Genomic DNA, 12,500 nt, shown 5'->3' with positions numbered 1-12,500 from the left:
GAGCGAGAGACAGAAGGCATTTGAGATTATGTCTGGATGTGCTATGAGTCAGGGAGAGTCTCTGAGCAGAGAACACTGCTCCAGCATCTCGGGGCGGTGGAGCCCTCCTGGCCTATAACTCATTTACAGAGAAATCCAATCGCCCTGTTTGGAGGAGCCTGGACACTCATGAGGACACCTCATAGTTGTGAGCTGTTTAGGGCTTTAAAAAAGTGAAAAATTGGCCATTTTCAGAGGAATACACTCAGAAGGGCACTACTGGAGGAAAATATCCAATACAAAATCAACCAGCACAAACCATATTTTCAAAACCAATGGGAAAAAACACTTCAGGGAAACTGAAAATAACTGGCACCACAATATCAATATCCCACTGTAATAACCACAGGCCTTCTACTGCCACACCAAAGGCACTGTCTATTAGGAATGCCATTTATAAGAACCAAGGTTCTAAGCCAACACTAAAATTCTGAAACCATGATGGTACTTTTCTGTTTAGTGAGCTAGCAAAGTACCGGTACCAGGAATGCAATTCTTCCAGACCCGACGGGGGCACACACACACACACATACACACACACACACACACACACAAACCTAACTAAAAGAGATCCTTGATGGGATGCCAGCCCTTCACCCTTTATATAGATTTCAATATCTGTCCTGTGACTCATACCATGAAGCTTATTATGTTGACCTTCAGCTTTTGTGTCCATATAGAATAGAAGACAGAAGGGTTATCAGTTCTGCCAATCATTGTAGGCTAAGACAGCAATTCAAATCTTAGGGGGGAAAAAACATTTATTGAGAAACTAGGCAAAACAACATTTATTATTTTACCGTGGTATCTATTTGGGTATCGAGAATTATATAATGTCATTGATATTGGTATCCGGACATCCCTACTACAAAATATATTTTTCATACTGTTGTCTCATTTCCCTTGGGGATAAATAAAGTATCTATCTATCTATCTATCTATCTATCTATCTATCTATTTATCTTGTTGTTGTTTCACTACACAAGTCGTGCTTTACCCACATGCAGTGCCTGTCCAACCACATAATCAGACTGCAAACTTCAACAGCAAATGCATCCTCCCCTGCACAAAATGTCTGCTCCTTACCAGAGAATGGAGGTAGAAATCAGCCAGGGCACGACTTGCCCTCCTTACTGGACCCTATCCTCAGAACTCTCTCTACTGTAGACAAACACTTCCCAATGTCCTGGTGCAGCCCAGCCCCAGAGAGCGAGAACGAAGGCTAACCAGCCGTCTGCCCTCAGAGTGAGCCCACAGAAGAAAGAGAGCAAGTGAGTGGGTGTGTACACACACGAGAGAGAGAGAGAGAGAGAGAGAGAGAGAGAGAGAGAGGACAGGCAGGCTAGAGACAGGGCTAAAGAGATATGAGTGAAAGAGCAGTTGAGGGAGGTGTGGGCCACAGAGAGAAGAGGTTTAGAGAATCAGAGCCAGGGGAGTGTGTGTGTGCCAGCAAGATGCTGCTGGTGGAAGCAGAAATGAGGAGCAGACAGCATGGAGCATGCTCAGTAGAGAGGAGAACGAGAAGCAGACAGAGACAGAGAGAGAGAGAGGGAGAGAGAGAGAGAGAATGAGATGTACGCTAAGGCTTGGACTCCTTGAGCTCCTCCATGCTATGCTGTGGCCTACTTATGATGAATCTAGTAGTGAGATCCTCATAGAATATGGGCCACATACACATACACACACACACACACACACACACACACAAATAAACACACACACCCTGACAACTATCGATTACTATTATGGTCATCTGCCCATAAAAGCCAGCACGTAGAACTATCGTGACAATCCACTCAGTGGCCTGAACCCCAGGGGTCAGTTCCGTACAGAGCAGCTTGGGATGGAAGCCAGAGGAGAGAAAAAGCTGTCACCAGAAGATGGAGAGAACTGATAATAACAAGCAAATCAGCACAAATTGGTCTCTGGTTCACCCTGGTCTGGGGGACAATCCACCACCGACTGAACCATATAAGGGCCATGCTTAGAGCTGCAGTTTCAACGAGGGAAGGAGGGAGAGAGTAGGAGAGGGGGAGAGAGAGAGGGGAGAGAGAGTAGGAGAGGGGGAGAGAGTAGGAGAGGGGAGAGAGAGGGGGGAGAGAGTAGGAGAGGGGGAGAGAGAGGGGGGGGAGAGAGGAGAGGGGAGAGAGGGGGGTGAGAGAGAGTAGGAGAGAGGGAGAGATGGGGGAGTGAGAGGGAGAGAGAGAAAAACATCATACTGTGCTGAATAAACACGTAAATTACTGTCTATAATTTCTGGATATGAAAACAGTCACCAAATCGGTGATGTCATCAGTGGGCTGGGTGTCAGCGTTTGCATTGTAATGATCCTCTTTACACCGACAGGAAGTACAGAGCAATTTGAATTCATGCAAAATATACACCACCTTTACTAAACTTCAGTTGATGGGTTCATATTAGAAGCCCATTCTGGACTGAACATGTTGTACAATCGACCCTCCAGCTTTAGTGGCACCATGCAGATGGCCTCATCTAGGCCTTGGACACACACACACACACACACACACACACACACACACACACACACACACAGAGAGACAGAGACAGAATGGGACCATTCAGCTTACACTCCTAGAAGCAGCTGTGGCACTCTGAGATACCGAAGATGACCAGCTGTCCTCACCCGGAACTTATCACAGCAACAGTCCTATACATTACACACATGTTGCACATGCACACACACACACACACACACACATACACAAGTGTGTATGTAGGCATGCACTAGCACACCTGTGCTCACACACAAGTGTATAAAATACTGGCTTTTTTGTTACAGTGTAGAGCAAAACTGAAAACTAAAGACTATGAACAGACCTGGAATAAGGGTAATGTTGTAAACAAACATGAGTAAACAAAGTTGTTTGTTTACATGTTTTATTTTTTAGGCTCTTCAAAGCAGCAGCCAACTTTTGCTATGATGACAGAATTTCACACTCTTGCCATTCCCTCAACCAACTTAACGCTTAACACTAAAGCACTTTCCCTCTGTAGCATGCACAGTATTTGTTTATCAAGCACCAGCTTTGCAAATAACAATTATAAATAAAACAACACTAGAGTATGTTGCATGATTTTATAAAAGTATGATGTATTGCGACATCAGAAGCAAGCCAAATTTGTAGTTTCTTATGTCTCATTCCATCGAACTACAGATCCGCTACCCGATCTGGCAAACTTACATAGTGCGGTTATAGCCGATAGAGGGCCGCAAAGCGAATGCAGAAGACGGTCACCGTGGTACGAGTTGATGAACCACTGAAACGATTTTGGAAACATTATTTTAAGGTACAAAAAACTCTTTGGTGTTGCTTTAACGTTACACACTGGGAATGGGTTTCTAACAGTCCTGAAGGAGTTCCCATACATGTTGCTTACTACATAACACCTAAAAGAGTAGGTGTTTCAAAACCGGCAGTGTACTTCCAGAGAGTCAACCCTCTGTTAAGTCTCAGTGTGCATTCTGCAATCATCTTATCTCTCAGGAGGTTTTCCCTACCAAAGGAGCTCTCAAAGGATCACAGCCGTGGCCTACTGGTTAGCACTTCGGATCTGTAACCGCAGGGTTGCCGGTTCGAACCCCGACCAGTAGGCACGGCTGAAGTGCCCTTGAGCAAGGCACCTAACCCCTCACTGCTCCCCGAGTGCCGTTGTTGAAGCAGGCAGCTCACTGCGCCGGGATTAGTGTGTGCTTCACCTCACTGTGTGTACACTGTGTACTGTGTGTGTTTCACTAATTCACGCATTGGGATAAATGCAGACACCAAATTTCCCTCACGGGATCAGAAGAGTATGCCTAGAGCTTCATTCCACAGAGGAGGGAGAGGGGCCTCTGCCTTGCCTCTTCCACACAGCATCTATGACTGAGCTAACGGTAAGGAAGGCAGCAGCATTCTGCCCCGATGTGGCCTGAGGAGCGACTCTCAGAAAGATCAATACAGCTCCACTGAAGGACGAGGGAGAGGGCAGCTCACCAGCGCTCTCTCTGCTTCCCTCAGTCTGCCCCCTCTTTCCCTTTACACACACACGCACGCGCACACACACACACACACACACACACACACACACACACACACAGCATCAACATTGACCAGGTCCACAGAGAAAGCATGTATGTCTACAGCTTGTGAGTGTACATCTGTGTTAATTCATTCTTTCAAAAATAAGTCACATTTAGAATACCCAAACCTGACGGTAGTGATTCATATCTGGGATCTAATTCTTGTAGCTGCTGAGCAGGTCTAGCTCTTGTGCCATACAAAGTGCTTAGCCTGCTTGTTTCATACTGCAGTATGAGAGAGAGTTCAAATGAAGACATGATGTCAATTCTGCGCTTCTTGAGGAAAACTAAGAATAAAGGAGAACCCCCCCCCAAACACACTACAGGGTGATGGGGTTTCACAAGTACAGAGAGAGGGAGAGAGAGAGTGAGAGCGAGACAGAGAGAGAGAGAGGAGAGGGAAAGAGGGAGGGAGAGAAAGAGAGAGATAGAGAGACCCTTGCTGAAGATGAAAAAGACCTGCAGCCTCCACTAGTCTCCACTCATACAAAGTAAGGGGCATCTTTGGAGAGTTTAGATGGACTGGCACCTCTCGCCTGGCTCATCATTCCTCTCCAGCAGTCTATGGGTCAGGGAGAGTGCAGCACAGCACAGCACAGCGCCTTCAAAGCAGCGTGGGCAAAAACATGAGCAAAGAAATATGCCATTAATCACCACTTACCTGTCTCCAGGACAATCCAGAGCCAGCACGGCACAGCAGGATGGAAGGGAAGGAAAGAGAGAAGAAAGGAGAGAGAGAGAGAGAGAGAGAGAGAGAGAAAGAGGGGAGAGAGAGAAAGAGACAGGCAGACAAACAGAGAGGGAGAGGGGAGAGAGAAAGGGGGTTCATTAGCAATTTAAAAATCTTAGCAAGATATTAACCTCAATTCTTTGCAGGGATACGAGAACAGAATAATTTGTCAACTTGATATTAATGAATGACACATTCAGCTCAGTAACATCAACACAATCCTCTCACACTAGTAGTCAACATGGTACATGAGGCAGATGGATTGCTGTCGGAAGATGTTGGCTAATACTGCCCTCATGTGGCCCATTTTCAGAATTCATGATGACTTGGACCTGTCTGGCTAAATAGACTAAGAGCTCAACATTTCAAAATCAAACTTGCCATAACTAGTTTTGAATCGAGGACCTCAATGGGACCTCCGGGCCTTATTGTCTTTTCGTCCTCTGTGATTTTTAATGTATAGAATCTCTGTACTGCAGAGTCCTATGTGCTTTTGAAAAATCATCAAATAAACTCAATCAATCAATCAATCAATCAATCACTCAATAACTTGTTTGTGTGTTGTGAACAAATAAAGATCAATGCACATGTACAGTGAACAGCTCCAGATTCCTGGGCATACTTTTGTGAATGTGGAGTGTTTCAGCATAACCCTTAGAGCCCCAAAACCACAATATTACCAAATCCTCGAGCAGTTGCAGGTCTGTATCAACATTACACAAAGCATTTCACGCTCCATAAGTGAACTGTTGGGTCAAAGCAATTTGCTACACCTTTAGAGTGGCCCACATCAATTTCATGGTCAAAACAATAGGCACAGACACCCAGGACATTGACAGGTTTGTGCTGGTGTTAATATGCCAAGGACTTCTTCATGATTCAGTTGTAGTGACTATTTTTTTAACCATACTGCCCTCTGCTGTCTTGCAGCCATGCTTTCACCTAGTAGCACTACAAGGGGCATCTGTGACATAACCTACTTGTCCTAAGAGTGTCATTCTCACATGCCAGTCGTGACCACTTTGCCATTTTAAAAAGCCCAGGTTCAATCATTTTAATGCCTTGTATAGTAATTGCTTCAGCTCTGTAGAACGCACTGAATTCTGAATATTGGAAAAAATGAAAGAAAACCAGCACTATGTGAGCTGAAAACCAGTACTAGTATGTGAGCTGAAACCAGTACTAGTATGTGAGCTGAAACCAGTACTAGTATGTGAGCTGAAAACCAGCATTATGTGCATTTCCAGTCTTTTTCTGTTTAGAATACCAACAGAGGAATGGTTCTCTTGATAAGTTCTGCTCTGTTCTGTTCTACAGAGGCCAGGTGTGAGTGGGTGTGGGAGGAACCGTGTCTGAGTTGACATAGGATGTGTGTGTGTGTGTGTGTGTGTGTGTGTGTGCACATGCTGCTAAGGGAGCGTGGCTCAGTCATCCAGAAAAAGGAGTTAATTTGCTGACAGCTGGAGTACTGGAAGTGCACGGGTTACACATTCTGAGGAAAGAAATATGAAATAATCGTTTGGAGTGAATCTACACAGTACACACAGCCCATTTTTGTCTCCCACACGCACAAACACATACACAGGAATACGCACGCAGGCATGTGTGAAGAAACAGCTAGACTACAAACGCAAACATCACGTCAAGAGAGACTTCTCAGCACTAACAAAATAGCTTTCACCTGCTCTGAAGTACTTAAACTTCTCATTCAGCTTAGTCATTATGACAAGGTGACACAACACAACATTACCATTAACATAAGCAGACACATTTCACATCATCAAAGCTTGGATTTAATAACCCTAACTCTTTTAATCAAAGAATCTCTCTCTCTCACACACACACACACAGACACACACACATGTCCATTAATGACTTGAATCGACAAATCAAAGCAGTAGACCTCAAACCTCAGAGATCAAAGCAGCAGCGACAGCTTTCATCTCAGCGTGGCACAGTCAAAGAGAAGATAATGGCGTCCATCCACTGAATTTACCTCAGGAGCATTTTGGGATGCACGGGTGGCAACGCCAGGTGAGGTGACACCAACTTTTGCTGCTAGTGAATTTTCTTCCCAAATAAGCCATTTTTAGCAGCCTGTTTTGGAAGTGGTAAAGTAGTCTCTGGCTGACACGTTTAGTGTGCGTCACGTCACGGCATCTGACACATTTAGTGTGTGTCACGACATCTGCCTGGTGACTGGAGCACTTCCACTCTTGCACATCTGATACTTGTAGTGTGCATTAGTGTCTTCATGCTTAACACAGGCTTAGAGGACATCCACAAGGATACAATGTTTTAGGTAAATATAGAAAAGTCCATTTTGATTTATACAGTGCTTTATTTAGTGGATGGAATGATGGAATGATGGAAGAGGTCCTAGTGGCCTGCAACACATTTATAAATGGTTAAAGCAGCGTTTCTCAAACTGTGGGTCAGACATGCCAGGTGGGGCGCGAACTGACGTGAAAAACAGGAGTTTTTTTTATTTATTTCTTATCTGTAGCCTGGGCCCAGGTAGCACCCGATGCGCAATGGACGCACTGTGTTACTCACAGGGAAGCGCTCGTGTCAAGGTAGCTTAGCTAGTCCCGACCTACATGAGATTTTGAACGTTGTTGTGAGAGTGGTGAATTTCATCAAAACCCGGCCCTTAAAAGAGCGTCTATTCTCCGCACTTTGCGAAGAGATGGTAGCGGACCAAAAGGCTGTACTGTTTCACAGCGAGGCAAGGTGGCTTTCCCGAGGTAAAGTGCTGTCGCACGTGTTTGAGCTCCGAGTCGCCTCTTCTTGGAGGAAGAGCACGTTTCACTAATGAACATTTCTTGACGAAGCTGGCCTATCTTAGCGATATATTTGATATATCTTAGCGATACATTTGAGTTTAATGTCCAGTTACAAGGCAAAGACAAGCACCTACCTCACCTAGCAAATAAGATTACTGCATTCACCAAAAAAACTTGAGTATGGGACAGGCGCCTCGATCGCGACAGTATTATCCCTTTGAGATTTCTGAACGAAATCGCTGAAACGTCTGATTGGGAGGCACTCTTGTGATCCTATGTATTAAACAGTAGGCCTACATCACATCCCTGCAAAGTTTAATTAAAAAATATTTCCCAACCAGCAGTGCTCAGTATGACTGGATTATGGATCCATTTAATGCAGCATGTTGGTATTTCATTAAATATATTGTACAATGCTGTAAAATGGCCTATGCTTTGTAATATGTCGCTGGAAAACAGAAATATGTGTGTTATGTATTTATTTATTATTATATCTGCAGCACCAGCTGATTTTAACTCTGTTGAAGAGGATATATTTAGAACTTGTCATTATTTCAATAAAATTGACAATTTTAAGCTTGACCTACTAGTTTCTTAGAGCGATGAGGGACAGGTGGGGCTCGAGAATGCCCCCTTGATCAAAGTGGGGAATGAAAGAAAAAGTTTGAGAACCACTGGGTTAAAGCACTGCCACCTACCTTGTGGCATCTCTAACCAAGTTTTTTAGGAGGGCCGCCGTGGCCTACTGTTTAGCGCCTCGGACTTGTAACCGGAGGGTTGCTGGTTCGAACACCGACCAGGTTCGAACCCCGACCAGTAGGCACGGCTGAAGTGCCCTTGAGCAAGGCACCTAACCCCTCACTGCTCCCCGAGCGCCGCTGTTGTTGCGGGATTAGTGTGTGCTTCTGTTCACTGTGTGCTGAGTGTGTTTCACTAATTCACGGATTGGGATAAATGCAGAGACCAAATTTCCCTCACAGGATCAAAAGAGTATATACTTATACTTACTTTTCAAGGCACTCAAAGCACTTTTACATTTTATACTTTACAAAGCACTTTTCACTAACCACCACAAATGTGTACTGTAGCACCCACCTGGGTGATGCACAGCAGCCGTTATGCGCCAGAACGCTCACCACACACCAGCTTGAGGTGGAGAGTGAGGGAATGAATAAGCCAATTACACTGGGGGATGATTAGGGGGCCAGACTGAATTCAGATAGGAAACTGGGGAACCCCCTACTCTTTGAGATATGTACCATGGGATTTTTAATGACCACAGTGAGTCAGAACTTCGGTTTAACGTCTCATCCGAAGGACTTCCACACAATGCCGGCCTTTTAGGAGCCCCCTCCACCCCCGAGCTGAGACAAAGTGTCTCCAAGTAGAGCCAAACTGGCAATTATAAGCGTAGAACTTTCAAATAAGAGGGCAAAATAACAACAAACAAAAGGGACAAATTAGAAGTGAAAATAGATTCCTACCTCATTTAGCTGTAAAATGTGGCCAAGTGTAAGGCTTTAGCTTGCTTGACTCACCCATGTGAAACTGATTCTAGCAAACTAGCTGTTACTTTGGCATCCATTATAACAACAACAACATCCTTCCCTCCTCTTAATGTTTCTGTTTGACTGGAAAATGTGTGATTTTTTTTGTGAAGGGTCCTCACAGACAAGCCAAATATCTTAAGTAGATTTTATCAGCCTGCTTGTCATACAGAAGCAGAGGATAGTGGAGGAATGATGGAGGAATGATATCCTGACTAGAGATGACCAAGGGGCTAAACACATAATCAGTCTACTTCAGAGACACTAAGATGTTTCCTGAGAAAAAGCCAAGCTAGCTTTGCGCCAAGTGTGTTGGTGTTCACTCCTGCTGAGATGGCTCTGTGCAACCTTGTTGTCCACATTGAACCCACTGGATGACCACTCCGAAATGCTTTTCATCAAATGAATGTTGCCTCCTTATCTAGCACAGAGTAATGACAACAAAAAAGACGTAATTCCAGGCAGACTTGTCTTTTTGCAAGACAAATGTGAACAGCTGGAGAGTTGTGTGGTGTGTGTGTTTGTGCTGGCGAAATCAAGTTTGTGCTGGCGAAATCGATGCCGTTGTAAAATGCAGCATAAACATACACCTAGACCGCATTTCATTCTATATTACTGTGCTATAATAACTTGATACAAAAGTTAAAGTAGCTGCGTCTCGACGTTGCTTGGCAACCATTCAGATAGAGGAAATCTATTTCTTGGCGGAAGAATGATTATCTATGAATCAATTTATCGAATAAACTCAAGTCTGTAGGTTACACTGATTTTACAACAGGTAAGGGGGGTTTTAACAACGCCCCTTAGCTGTTGTAAAATCAGTGTAACCTACAGCCTCTCGGGGCTTATTGCTTAATTATCCCGAGTTGGGGCCACACCCAGGAGCAGCGCTGTGAGAGTGCAGCTGGTGGGGAGGCCTGTGAGCGGACTGAACTGGACTGGGAGGTCCATCTGTTCGGACACTTCTTGTGCAACTCCTACTCCAAGACGGGAGCAGGAAACATAATGGCCCCACAAGGCAACGAGGCAGCCAAGTTCATCAGGCCACAGGCCAAAGGGGTCAATTTCTGTCCTTCTGTCGCCCTCAAGTGGACAGTGATGGAGAACATGCTGAGGTCAGGCTCAGGACGTTCTGCCTGGACAAACTGCATCATGGGAGGAGACCGAACCCTCAGTCTTCAGGGCTAATGAAATTGAGTATCTCTCACTGGCTTGATGGGAGTCATATGTCTGCTGATAAAAACATGGGTGAAGCCAGAGAACATAAACAAGAGGACATAGCCTGCCTTTGGCTTGCAGGGATACGAAAGGATCTGAGACATGATGTGTCTGTCACAACACAACACAACACAAAACCACATTCATTCACTGTATTGCTGTGAAGATAATGAAGATTTATAATCCCCACTAAGAAGCAGGGAAGTATCAACGCGTGTTGGAGATTCTATTCAATGAAACTGAAGTGGGTTTCACAGAAATTTGTATCTGACACTGATGTGCTTTTGTTTATAAATATTGTGTAATTTGTTCCCATAAGCACCACCATCCCCTCTCTCTCCATCTCTCTTGCACACACACATACACACGCCAAAACTAAGCATTTCAGAACAAGAGTGATGGACTCCTGTATTGTGTTGTGAGTTCCAGAATAATAAAGCCAAATGACCCCAGATCACACAGCCCGTCCTCTCCAGCCCACACACACTCCTGAGGCGAGACACAGTCAACAACAAAAAATAAAGACTACAGGAAATGATAATAGTTCGCCCCAAAAGAGTCAGGCATTGTAGCTGGGAGCACAAAATGAAAAAAAAAAAAAAAAAAAAAAACACAGCATATTGTTTATAATTAGCCTGTATTGTGTGTGCAGTGTTGTGGAAATAAACAGGTTTGAGGATCAGTCTTCCATTTGAGCTTCGTAATTAAATTGAGGGTGCAAGATGATATATCCACAGATCTCAGATCTGGCCTACCCTCCGCGGGCACTTTACTCTGCTAATGAGCTGCTGAAAAGATTGTGGGGAAGTGTGTGCGTGTGTGTGTGTGTATGTGTTTATGTGTGTGTGTGTGTGTGTGGTGATAAGGGCTGAGGGTAATCTACATAAAATCACCCGATTGTCACCACCTGATTTTAATATAAAAAAAACGAGCCTTATCAAGTTTTTATATCAATATGCCGACGTACCAACTGTGAGAATTTTGAACAGCATAATGCCTTCTTCCAAAGTGATTCATACACATACTACACTGCATCACCAGTCACCTGCTTTACCATAGCTCCTCCTGCCTGTCCACCTTATCACCTGCATACCATAGCATAGCGCCTCCTGCCTGTCCACCACATATGGTCCACCACATCACCTGTCACCTGCTTACCATAGCATAGCGCCTCCTGCCTGTCCACCTGTCACCTGCTTACCATAGCATAGCGCCTCCTGCCTGTCCACCTGTCACCTGCTTACCATAGCATAGCGCCTCCTGCCTGTCCACCACATCACCTGTCACCTGCTTACCATAGCATAGCGCCTCCTGCCTGTCCACCACATCACCTGTCACCTGCTTACCATAGCATAGCTCCTCCTGCCTGTCCACCTCATCACCTGTCACCTGCTTACCATAGCTCCTCTTGCCTGTCCACCTCATCACCTGTCACCTGCTTACCATAGCTCCTCTTGCCTGTCCACCTCGCTGGCCCTGACACCTCCTGACACCTCCACTCCCTGTGACTGACAGCACTGCTCCTCCTCATACTCTGACCTATAATGACCATCACAATGCAGTATGCACTTTGATTATTACGTACAATAATATGTAGCAATATGCATTTTATATCATCACAAAAGATTTTAGTCGTCCAAAGGATATGCATTTTTATTATCACAAAAGATTTTAGCCATCCAAACAATACAAATAGAAATGTTGATCAGCTCAGTGAGGTGTGGAAACTGGTGAGGTTATGTAAGATCACTGTACATCATCACCTCAATACAAAATAAATAAATAAAATGTATATAATGGCTGCAAAAATACCTATGATGATCACCAGAATGAATAATGCGTCTAAAACCTTCCTTGGGGAGACTAATAAAGATACTTTGACTTTGATAAAGATTCTCAGCAGTCATTACACAAACTTTACCATACAAATACACTGCAAAAACGGCTTATCTAACAAAATCTAACCAAGTGTTATTAATCTTATATCAAGATAAAAAAAAACTAGTTGGTATTGTTTTTAGTATAAAGACACTTACCTAGCACTTTCTCATGAAATCATTTGACTTAAAATAAGTCAAACTTTTCTTAAATTAAGACAT

At 44.3% G+C, this 12,500-nt stretch overlaps 1 protein-coding gene across 5 annotated transcripts in view; it reads right to left on the bottom strand.

Annotated features, from left to right (window-relative positions):
* The window catches only part of LOC125302775 (pleckstrin homology domain-containing family A member 5-like), a 125,750-nt gene that overhangs the window by 80,544 nt on the left and 32,706 nt on the right, over window positions 1-12,500 (bottom strand). The window contains exon 4 of one of the 5 annotated variants that reach the window (XM_048256086.1): window positions 11,845-11,940. The exons of 3 other annotated variants lie outside the window; for them this stretch is intronic. In XM_048256086.1, coding sequence (XP_048112043.1) covers window positions 11,845-11,940 — 96 coding nt within the window. Of the gene's footprint in view, window positions 1-1,125; window positions 1,282-11,844; window positions 11,941-12,500 lie in introns of those variants that run through there. One more of the 5 variants, XM_048256092.1, reaches the window with a different exon arrangement.

The sequence above is a fragment of the Alosa alosa genome, chromosome 11 (assembly GCF_017589495.1).
Source record: "Alosa alosa isolate M-15738 ecotype Scorff River chromosome 11, AALO_Geno_1.1, whole genome shotgun sequence".
Lineage (NCBI taxonomy): Eukaryota > Metazoa > Chordata > Actinopteri > Clupeiformes > Clupeidae > Alosa > Alosa alosa.
The sequence above is the reverse complement of the archived record's forward strand: the minus strand, read 5'-3'. Positions and strand labels throughout refer to the sequence as shown.